Here is an 11,786-nt window from a genome sequence, read left to right as displayed (position 1 = left end):
CGTTCCAGTAACATGATCTTATACTGTTTTAAATGTTTAGCATATCATGTTCAGCATACTCAAGATTGCCTCCCTTATCTAATAGAGCATCGTTAGGCTCTATTTAAAACCAGCTTCTAGCATAAATGGTAATCGAAACTCAGGAACTGCAACCACCACTGTTAGCTTGTGGAACACCACAAGTGTCCTTTACTCATGTCCAATACAGATGTAGGATCTTAATTTGATCACCATGTTGCAGGAGCACTTTCATGCAATGCAGGAATTTCTTTACTTGTAGCGTATTAAAGGATTAAAAAGGCTTCTGAAGTTTGTAATTTCCACTTTGAAATTTCAGACTTGACTTTCCCTTGATTTTTCTACTCATGTTCAATGGCTATCATTATTGCATGATGAAGAACTGTATCCATTTGCCAATGGCTTGCATAGTTAACATTTTGCAAATGATTATTTGTGTACAAACAAATGTACATGTACAAACAAATGTACATGTGAAAATCCATGTGAAACCCCGGAAAACCATATCTTACTCATGTAAACAAAATATCCACGTGACATTTTTCAGATGTGACTTGTTCAAGCGTGTGTTCTAGTGGTGTCAGCTGTTTGTTCACCTGCACCCGCCCGCATTTGCTATTAAACCTCCGCAACCACCCAACTATATGTGACGAAGTGAAAATCTGACCGCACCTGACTCTAACCAGGAAATATTGAAAATGCGCTGTAGGCTAGTCAGAGACGGCAGAACGATTTTTTGACTATTTGTTAGTCAACTTGTCTGTAACTAGATACATGCAGCATCTCTCCTGTTATAATATGTTGCCTTAGAAGACAAAATTAACCTTTGTGGACCAGAATTATAAGGGCACAAGGCGAGACCCAGATGCAGACACAGGAGGCAGATGGTTAGAGTCTTTGTTGTTTATTTCATCCAAAAGGAGTAGGTAAGGGAATGGCCGTGGACAGTCAAAAGGTAAAAACCAGATTCTGAGTCCAAGAGGTAAAGAGTGGAAGACAGGCTCGATGTCAGGGCAGGCAGAAGGGTCAGGGAGGCAGGTACGAAGTCCAGAAAAAACAGGCAAGGGTCAAAACCGGGAAGACAAGAAAAAGAGAATGGAGAACAGGAGCACAGGAAAAACACGCTGGTTGACTTGAAAACATACAAGACACACTGGCACAGAGAGACAGGAAACACAGGGATAAATGCACTAGGGAAAATAAGCGACACCTGGAGGAGGTGGAGACAATCACAAGAACAGGTGAAACAGATCAGGGCGTGACAAGAATGATGTAATACATCGATAGAATGAAGGCTACAATCTAGAAAATGCAATAAAATGGAAGTATGTTCTTAGCCATTGCACGCTCGTAAGGAAATAGAAAGCTGTGAAAATGACCAAATAAGATTTGGTCATTTGACACTGATAAGATTTCAGTTCTGCTTGGAGCCACATTTTATGTGGTTGAAATAGCATCAGCTTTTATGATGCTGATAAAAATAGCACCTCTACAGAAGGTCGGTCACTAACTGCACATTCACATTCTTTCAAGATGCTGAAAGAAAGAAATCAAAATGTACACTTGCATTTTTCCTATTTCACACTTGTGAATTGGACATTTGTTTTTTGCGTATCCTACTCCACCTGAGAGTGGGGTCAGAGCCAGGGATCAGCCATTATTGATGGCGACCCTGGAGCAATTAGGATTAAGTGCCTTGCTCAAGGACACATCGGCAGATTTTTCACCTAGTCTATTCTGGGATATGAATCTGCGACCTTTCGGTTACTGGCCCAATGCTCCTAACCGCTAGCAGAGGTTATAGACCTACAGTCAGTATCCAGATTTCAGTTACCATTTAACCCAGCTGAACAGTAGGCTACAGTTCCCATGATGTGCCATAGGCCTTTTTTAAGTCCCTGTCTTGTGACTGTCAAATTTGTACAGCGCCTCACAATCATCAGACATACAGTAACATACAGTAACACTGCTTTCATCCTCTTTAACCACTTCACCAATTTTTTTACCACTTCTTTATTTTCAACTCTTCATTTTCGCAAACGTTTCTCTTATTTAATCAATGGATCAACATGAACTCTTTCTGCCCATTACCAAAAGCATTTGGCGAATGGAGGGTAGGCTATTTGGAGCACGAACAGTTAGGTCCTAAAGCTTAGGCTTACACACTAATGCCAGATAGCTTAAAAAATAATTAAAGAAAAAACTCAGTGTAGCCTATAGATATACATTTCACAAGAGTTATACATTTATGGATTTTTTTATGTATTGTTTTCTCTTTTTATAACCGCATGGACTGCGGGTTTTGAGTCAACCCACGCATCACTATTGTGTCCACAAACCACATTTTTTTCTCACTTTCTTTTGTCACATAATTTTTTTGTAATGGCCTGCAGTGTGTTTAGAATATCCTACTGAGGTTGAACTGATGACCAGTGGTTATCATGGTTAGAATGCTAAAGACATCTACTCCTGAACTGTGGCTGGTCAGAATATGAAAAGCACTTGTGGGTCTAGGTAAAATGTGAGGAGAGAGGTGTAGGTCAAAGTCTAGCTCATCTGCAGGTTCAGTCTTCTTTCACATCTCTCAGAGTAATGACGACATGGTCATCCTGGCCTTTCCACAGCATCTCTCCCTCAAAGTCAAGCATTTTGTGTTTACGGCAGCGCAAAACTATGCCCACCACTTTGTCCGAGATTTTGACATAGCGGTCAAACAGCCTGCCGAAAGTGATGTAGGATTTGCCGTTCTTGTCCTTGAGGCCCATGTCCTTGACGATCCAGCACAACTCCTCCATCTCTTTGTACACATGTTTCTGGGCTCGGTCGCCACGCATGGCCGTCTTGGATCCCTCTTTGGGGCGTCCGTAGCCTTCATCACCCTTCTGCAACCGCTGGGCCATGGCATGCTCATAGTCAAACTCCTCACTGAAGGGGTTGAGCTTCTGACCCTCTACGTGCTGCTGGGACCACTGCTGCCACCTGCTCTTGATGTCACCCATGGTGGTGACTCTAATCTGCAGAATAGGAAGGCATGTCAGATTAGCTCAGATTATGAAGTGGGTTTATTTGCATTGGCAATCTCTTCAGTGAGATTCACACAGTGAAAAGTTACACGACTAAAACTACTAAATTCACGACAAACACTACAAGTTTTCCAATGTATTATTGACACAGGACCCATATTAACCTTTTACTGCAGGTTATAACAAAACTGTTTGACATAGAAACACCGGATTTTCGTCAGTTTTTTATTTATAATCTTGATTAATTATGAAATGATGAAAAATATGAATAACATTGCACCCACGACACCAAAGAGGGAGCATTTGGTCAATGACTGCAGGAAAGGGCTACGCCTAATTCTTGACCAAAAAACATGCTCAATGGAGATTCTCCATTTAATGCTCAATGGAGAATCTCCAGAACTTTTTAGTCCAGGAAACTGGCTCATATTTATGTTGATTAGTATCCCCACTCCCCTATTTAGGGGACTTTGAATGGTTCTGAACCGGCTCCGACTGACATTTTGGTGTACAAAGCGCTATGTGAATGTCGCAGGGTCCAGTGCCTTATAGTGCCAGAAAGCCCCATCTGTCTGCTTTCCGCTCCCACTGTGTCAGCTGAGCTGACGTGAAGTGTCAGGTTTCACACCTGACATTTGCATAGGGAGTGACGTGTCACATTTTCTGGCCTATCCAGACAAAGATTTCATCTGCCTCTGAGCAACGTAGCCCAGCCTGGGAGACAGCATGTTAAAAGGGAAAGTCGAGCGAATCCAGCTCTCAACATGAAAAAGTACGGAATAATTTTGTAGAATTGAAACACGAGCACCTACTCGTGGTCACAGAGGGATGAAATCACTTTCTATGTAAAACTGAATTTATAAGTCTGCAGACATTTGAGGACACTTGGTAGAAAATGCTCGGTCATCAGTTATACGAAATGGGGCAAAATTTGTATTGTCACTAAATATGATAATTATTATTTAACAGTTATAAGAAAGGTAAAATGTTAAAATAAGTTGTTTATATATTTATAGTATAGTATATTTAGAAAGCATTTCAATAATTGAAAGCCCTCTTCCCCCACATACAGTTGAAGTCGGAAGTTTACATACACCCTAGCCAAAAAGATTTATACTCAGTTTTTCACAATTACGGACATTTAATCCTGGTAAAAAATTCCCTGTATTAGGTCAGTTAGGATCACCACTTTATTTTAAGAATGTGAAATGTCAGAATAATAGTAGAGATAATGATATTTCAGCTTTTATTTATTTCATCACATTCCCAGTGGGTCAGAAGTTTACATACACTCAACTAGTATTTGGTAGCATTGCCTTTAAATTGTTTAACTTGGGTCAAATGTTTCGGGTAGCCTTCCACAACCTTCCCACAATAAGTTGGGTGAATTTAACTTCCTGACTGATGTCTTGAGATGTTGCTTCAATATATCCACATCATTTTCTTTCCTCATGAGGCCATCTATTTTGTGAAGTGCACCAGTCCCTCCTACAGCAAAACACCCCCTGTGCTTCACGGTTGGGATGGTGTTTTTTGGCTTGCAAGCCTCCCCCTTTTTCCTCCAAACATAACGTTGGTCATTATGGCCAAACAGTTCTATTTTGTTTCATCAGACGAGAGGACATTTCGCCAAAAATTACAATATTTTTCCCAATGTGCAATTGCAAACCGTAGTCTGGCTTTTTTATGGAGGTTGTGGAGCAGTGGCTTCTTCCTTGCTGAGCGGCCTTTCAGGTTGTGTCGATATAAGACTCATTTTACTGTGGATATAGATACTTTGTACCTGTTTCCTCCAGCATCTTCACAAGGTCCTTTGCTGATGTTCTGGAATTGATTTGCACATTTCGCACCAAAGTACGTTCATCTCTAGGAGAGAGAACACGTCTCCTTCCTGAGCGGTATGACGGCTGTGTGGTCCCATGGTGTTTATACTTGCGTACTATTGTTTGTACAGATGAACGTGGTACCTTCAGGTGTTTGGAAATTGCTCCCAAGGATGAACCAAACTTGTGGAGGTCTACAATTTTTTTTCTGAGGTCTTTGCTGATTTATTTAGATTTTCCCATGATGTCAAGCAAAGAGGCACTGAGTTTGAAGGTAGACCTTGAATTACATCCACAGGTACACCTCCAATGGACTCAAATTATGTCAATTAGCCTATCAGAAGCTTCCAAACCATGACATAATTTTCTGGAATTTCCCAAGCTGTTTAAAGGCACAGTCAACTTTGTGTATGTAAACTTCTGACCCACTGGAATTGTGATACATTGAATTATAAGTGAAATAATCTGTCTGTATACAATTACTTGTGTCATGTACAAAGTAGATGTCCTAACCAACTTGCCAAACTATAGTTTGTTAACAAGAAATTTGTGGAGATGTTGAAAAACGAGTTTTAATGACTCCAACCTAAGTGTATGTAAACTTCCGACTTCAACTGTACATGAATATTACAAATATTTTCATATTATTTGTACAATGTACTTAAGCTTGTGTCCTCAAAACTGAGTACATCTCATATATTTATAATATTTTTTACCAGAAAGGTGAGTTACAGACCTTTCTATAACTATGCAGCATTACTAGTTATTGTTTATGACCATCTCATTAAAAAATATACATTTTTGGTATGTCTATTTAGGCGGAAATCTACATTTTGCCACACCATTAAAATATAACACAGTGTAAGGGATCCTTGCTTTGGCATTTCCAAAGAGGTCCCTGGCAGGCGAATCTTCCACAACAGACTCATTTAAACCATGGAGAATGCATATTGTGAAACCTGAGGCCCAAGCCTTACACGTCCAGAGCCAAATTAGTAATGTGACGAACACCATTATAAATCTTGCGCCTGACCAAGGATATCAGGACCTCGTAATTATCCCTGAAGGTCAGGGGGAAGGCATGTGTGACTATATTTATTTATTTACTGTATATTCCAGGATAGGAGTTTTACAATACATTTTCATGCCTTTTTAAGGACTTATATTCCTCCAAGTTATGCAACTCTTTGCTAGGGTGAATTGGGCTCATTGGTCTTGTTCAGTTGCTAAAAACTCTACAGTTTGAAGATACAATACCTATAAACCTGTGTATTTTCTTGAAGGCCAGACAATATGAACCAAAGTCCATTCCCCAATATCACAATAACAAAGGCAAAGATATTTTAAGTTCAACTCAGCCTCTGTGAATGTTTGCTCCTGTTTATTGTCTCCTGAACATCACCAGGTAGAATGGCTGCAGCTGCAATAGAACAGTATGTTTAGGCATGAAAATAGGTAGGGCAAACATTGTGGAATTAAGAGGGTAGATTTGGGGGGAAATCACCCTGTGATTTGGGAACTCCCCTCCCATACATTTTTACCCAAGTCCAACCATGATCTACAAAACGTACACATCCTAATGTGCACCTACATGATTGCTAATAGGTCTTTGGATGATATTCCAATATCTGAAAAGCGCAGTCAGTGGTTTTGTTGAATTGATACTAGTGATGGTGCAAAAAAAGCAATACTAATTATTTAATTTGCTTTAGAGTTGTACCTTTCTTCAGCCAACCACATTTCTTGTTCACTTTGCCAATATGAAATCAATATTTTTATTCTGATGTTAAATTATATCCCCCATGCAAGATTGTTGAGAAACAAAAGAGGGTTTACCTTTGAAGTGTGTCTACTGTATTGCATTGATTTCTGTATTTAGTATTTTTATGAATGGCCTCACAAAATGAAGGTCCAATAAAATAATGGTACTGTACCTTGGGCCTATTGATCTGTTTCTTCAGCTGGTTCAGGTCACTCTGGTCGCTGTTGTCGCTGAGTCCGGCCTCCTCCCCCAACCCGCTGTCCTCTGTGTCCAGGCTGCTGCTACGGGAGCCCATCTTCCGCTCCTGACTACCCAGATGTACCTTAGCTCTCACACCCAGGCGTCTCCGGGTGGGTGACTCGTTGCCCAGGAAGGGCTTGTTGGCATCCTCAGGTGCCATCTGAATCTTGTCCTTGATTGAGCATACCAGGTCAGTGCTGTACTCACTGTACTTTGGCATGTGGCTCTTGGTCACCTCACCCGTTCGGATCAGACTGCCGCTGTCGGTGTCCGCCTCGACCACACGTGTCTTGACTAGGATTTTTGTCTCGTTCTGCTTCTCCCTTTCTTCATCATCAATGATGGAGGTGGGCATCCACCCGGAGGGTATGGTCTCTTGTTTGACCACGTTCTCGTTGGCCCAGCCCTGCCAGCTCTTGGCAAGACTGTGGACCATGGCGGCACATTTGATCTTCCTCACAGCCCTAACGAAGGGTCTATCCTCCTGGCTGGTACTCATTATGGCTCCTGCTTGACCGTGCTTGCAAGATATTGTGTTGATGTTGTAGGGAAAGTCAGTGAGTGAGTGAGTTGAAATAATCTTTCGCTGCCTTTGCTCCGCTTTAAATAAACTGTCGTGGAGAGCAGTCACAGGCCAAACGTGTGACATTTTTTGCTACGTACATGGATGCCTACCATGACGCAAAAACATTGGTGGAATTTCCCCTCAAGAGAGCCGGGCAACAGGTGGTCACTCTCTGCAGTAATGACAGTCTACAAGGGTTCTGCCCTCGTATGCATATACACAAAAATACATGATGAAACAAACCTCTAACAATCCTTACGTTTGAGTGTCTGACCTACAAAGTAATCGCTCACACAAATATAATACATCATTCTTATTTTTTGTTGCTAGATTTATAAATGCTGTATTTCTATTTCAAAGGCATATTCCTGCTTAACCCACATTGATAGAGGATATGTGTTACGTAACTACTAATTGTCTTGGATAATGAGCATCTGCTAAAATGGTGATATCAATACTTTTGGGTCATGCTATAATTTATTTTCATGCAATGTTGCATATAGCTTGACAGTTCGCTGTGTTGTTCTATTTTGGAGCGAGCCTGTTGGAGGTGCATGCGAGGCTACTGCTGATTGATGCATGGGTCTGGCCAGAGAACTTGAGCTGGGTTATTTTGGGGAGACACACACAGGTCTAAAAGGACGCCCGCTTTGTCTGGCCATCAAACATACTGTAGTTCTGTCGCAGCAACCAAAAATATAATTATATTGGTGCAATATCCTTTGTGTGTTTGTTATTTGTAAAAATTCCACTTGTGTCAGAAACAAAGATTGTAGAAAAAAATCTAATGAAATCAACAGTGTATGAATTCTGATGAGGTCTGCTTGAAAAATAAATCTTTGGTACACACAAATTTGCTCACTCAATAAGTGTGCCTATGATGATACATTTTGCACTAACATGAACGCTGACATGAAGGTGGAACACTCATATGAAAAGTATAACAGGCTTTGAAAGGATTTCTAATATTTCTAAACTCACAGCCATAAATGGATATTTCAATCATCTGGGTCGTATCAATGGAAAATTTTCATTGAGCAATAAAGATGATTTGGTTTCAACACCTTTATCAAACTGCCATTTGTATGTATTTCTCACAACACATTTCACACATGTCCTTTCATTTAAATTAGTTTAATATGGAATTATTGAGTCATTGCCGTACACTTCAAGGGAGCCAGAATTGAGATCTTGTTACTTGTTTGTTCCTTGCATGGTTGTAAAAATATCCTCCACAGAAGGCGGCCAAGCTTAAACGTGGACACAGGGAAAAAACCTGGCAGTGTATGACTGCGAGAGAACAGATTGGGCCTCCATGGAGGAATTTTTCTCTCTCACCACAAACCATGGAGATGACATCAACATGATTACAATTATAAAAGTGGTGTCTTATCTCTAAGCTTTCTACTAAGCTAACACATGGAATTGTTTTATTAAGATGGTCATAGCAAGGATCATTTACCTATTTGATTTAGAATTTTAGGACACCTGTAGGTATCAAATTATTATGTTTTATTATTATTTGATGAAACATTTAATTTGGCCTTACTGCTATTAGCTCATAGAAACGCATTGAATTACATATTCATACATGGCAATACACATAGTCAAATAATACATCAAAAGGAAGTATTTTTTGAAGTGTCTGTCCTATAGCCGAGATATAAGAAAGCTCAGGAAATTATTGAAATCCCACACCCGCCTTTTAACTTTTACTTGGTACTCATCCCGGATCCGGGAGCACCCCCCACAGTAAAAAAGCTGACTAGCATAGCCTAGCATAGCGTCACAAGTAAATACTAGCATCTAAATATCATTAAATCACAAGTCCAAGACACCAGATGAAAGATACACATCTTGTGAATCCAGCCATCATTTCTGATTTTTAAAATGTTTTACAGGGAAGACACAATATGTAAATCTATTAGCTAACCACGTTAGCAAAAGACACCACTTTTTTTTTCTCCACCACTTTTTTACTCCATCAGTAGCTATCACAAATTCGACCAAATAAAGATATAAATAGCCACTAACCAAGAAACAACTTCATCAGATGACAGTCTAATAACATATTTATTGTATAGCATATGTTTTGTTAGAAAAATGTGCATATTTCAGGTATAAATCATAGTTTACCATTGCAGCCACCATCACAACTCTCACCGAAGCGACTAGAATAACTACAGAGAGCAACGTGTATTACCTAATTACTCATCATAAAACATTTCTTAAAAATACACAGCGTACTACAATTGAAAGACACAGATCTTGTGAATCCAGACAATATTTCAGATTTTCTAAGTGTTTTACAGCGAAAACACAATATAACGTTATATTAGCTTACCACAACAGCAAACATCACAACAGCATTGATTCAAGCAAAAACATAGCGAAAAGTATAAGCCACCAAAAGATATAAATTTTTTCACTAACCTTCTCAGAATTCTTCAGATGACAGTCCTATAACATCATATTACACAATGCATATAGAGTTTGTTCGAAAATGTGCATATTTAGCGGCACAAATCGTGGTTATACAATGAGAATAGTGGCCAAAACTTAGAGCAATCTGTCCGGCGCCATCTTGGAGAATCACCTATTCTAATCGAAAACTATTCATAAACTTGACTAAAAAATACAAGTTGGACAGCAAATGAAAGATAAATTAGTTCTTAATGCAATCGCTGTGTTAGATTTTTAAAATGAACGTTACTGCGCAATACAGCGTGCGCTAAAGCGAGACCGCACCATAATTCATGGCGGAATTATTATTTGACATTTGTCAACATAAGTACGAATTAACAGCATAAAGACTGCTTACTATTAGCTGAGCTTCCATCAGAATCTTGGGCAAGGTGTCCTTTCTCCAGAACAATCGTCTTTGGGTTGAAAGATGTCCTCTTGTCCTGTCGAAATAGCCGCTAACGTTAGCCACCCACTGGAGAGGTGTCCAACTTGTGAAAGTGCATCACAAAGAAATCCAGGAAAATCGCAATAAACTGCTATAAACTGCTATAAGTCGGTTTAAATTAACTACCTTATGAAGTATTTAAGACAAAAAACAAATTAAATCAGAGCCGGAGATAAAGAACTGCTAAACCGAAAGCTTTTGAAGAAGCCATGCCGGTGTCCCTGCTGCGTCAGGCGCCTCGTCGAAAAGGTCGATACTTCCGTTCCAAGAGGTTTTATACTCCCCCAGAAGGTGCTATCCGCTCCATTCAAAGTCTCACCGCTTACTGACATCTAGGGGAAGGCGTATGCAGTGCATGTAGCCCCATACCTTATAAGGGAATTTATAAACCGACCCTGGAACAGAGACCTCAATTTCAGAAATCTCACTTCTTGACAGGAAGTGAGCTGCAGAATGACTTCCCTTTCACTCAGAGAAATAATTCAAACGGTTTTAGAAACTAGAGAGTGTTTTCTATCCAATAGTAATAATAATATGCATATTGTACGAGCAAGAATTGAGTACGAGGCAGTTTAATTTGGGAACGAATTTTTACAAAGTCGAAATGGCGCCCCCCTATTGACAAGATGGCGCCCCCCTCTCCACAAAGTGTAATTGGATGTAATGACTGGGTAACTGAAAATATGTTGGTCAATAAAAATAAATGTTTTGATAATAGTGAATGAATTGGTGTATAGTGACTCTAATTATGACAAGGTCCTAAGCTTAAAATAGTATCATTACTATTATTATTGTACAGGTGAAATCATCTAGCAGGAGTTTTTATCCTTAGCAGTTTGCGCTTATTAGATGGCATTCAAGGCAACCTGACCCACAAAAGTGCCCTTGAACTATATACACCATTGTTATTTATAACTTGTTTTGTCAGTAGAATTGGATGAGATTATTTTCTGGTGCTCACTGCAATACACTGCCCTACTCTCAGCTTCCGTGTCAAAGATGACAGCAGACAAAAAGGATTTCACAGCCGGCCATCATCAGAGAGCAAACCTGTCTCTTGTTATTTGAGCTTCCTTTCACTTGTGCCATGGCTAAAATTGCTGTAACTTTTAGTTTGGTTCCATTTCGTTCGATTTCTTTTAGGGCTTAAGGTAACACTTCACAAAGATCCTGTGACGATTATAATGCATTATCAGGTATTACTAGGATACAAAGTTCCACACTGAAATGAATACATTGAATGACCATCTATTTTTCAGTATTCATAACTTCCAAATGTATTTTGAGGGTAAACTGATATCATCAAACTCATATATTGTGGTATTTAAAGGGGGGCTGAACTTCCTGATTTTCATATTGCTCATTAAGAAATGCTAGTTGCCTATCTGAAGCCAAACCGGAGTTGGGGGTGTGGTTTGATGTGGGTGTTTCTTGCGTGTGTCTT

The 11,786-nt window shown here is 39.7% G+C and overlaps 1 protein-coding gene across 1 annotated transcript; it reads right to left on the bottom strand.

The window, feature by feature from the left end:
- Positions 1-906: 906 nt before the first annotated feature.
- abraa (actin binding Rho activating protein a) lies at positions 907-7,475 on the bottom strand. The gene is made up of 2 exons (XM_071334629.1): positions 6,799-7,475; positions 907-3,032 (listed from the first exon to the last, which is right to left on the bottom strand). Exons 1-2 carry the CDS (start codon positions 7,363-7,365, stop codon positions 2,583-2,585), a joined length of 1,017 nt encoding a protein of 338 aa, XP_071190730.1. The 5' UTR covers positions 7,366-7,475; the 3' UTR covers positions 907-2,582.
- Between the last annotated feature and the right edge of the window lie 4,311 nt (positions 7,476-11,786).

Source organism: Salvelinus alpinus, chromosome 12, assembly GCF_045679555.1.
Source record: "Salvelinus alpinus chromosome 12, SLU_Salpinus.1, whole genome shotgun sequence".
In the NCBI taxonomy this organism is placed as follows: domain Eukaryota; kingdom Metazoa; phylum Chordata; class Actinopteri; order Salmoniformes; family Salmonidae; genus Salvelinus; species Salvelinus alpinus.
This window is presented reverse-complemented; position numbering and strand designations above follow the sequence as displayed.

Excerpts from the sequence above, each read along its gene's own strand:
- abraa (XM_071334629.1), bottom strand. The coding sequence starts at position 7,365 with ATGAGTACCAGCCAGGAGGATAGACCCTTCGTTAGGGCTGTGAGGAAG. Across the intron at positions 3,033-6,798 it reads AACAGATCAATAGGCCCAAG|ATTAGAGTCACCACCATGGG; the intron begins GTACAGTACCAT and ends CCTATTCTGCAG.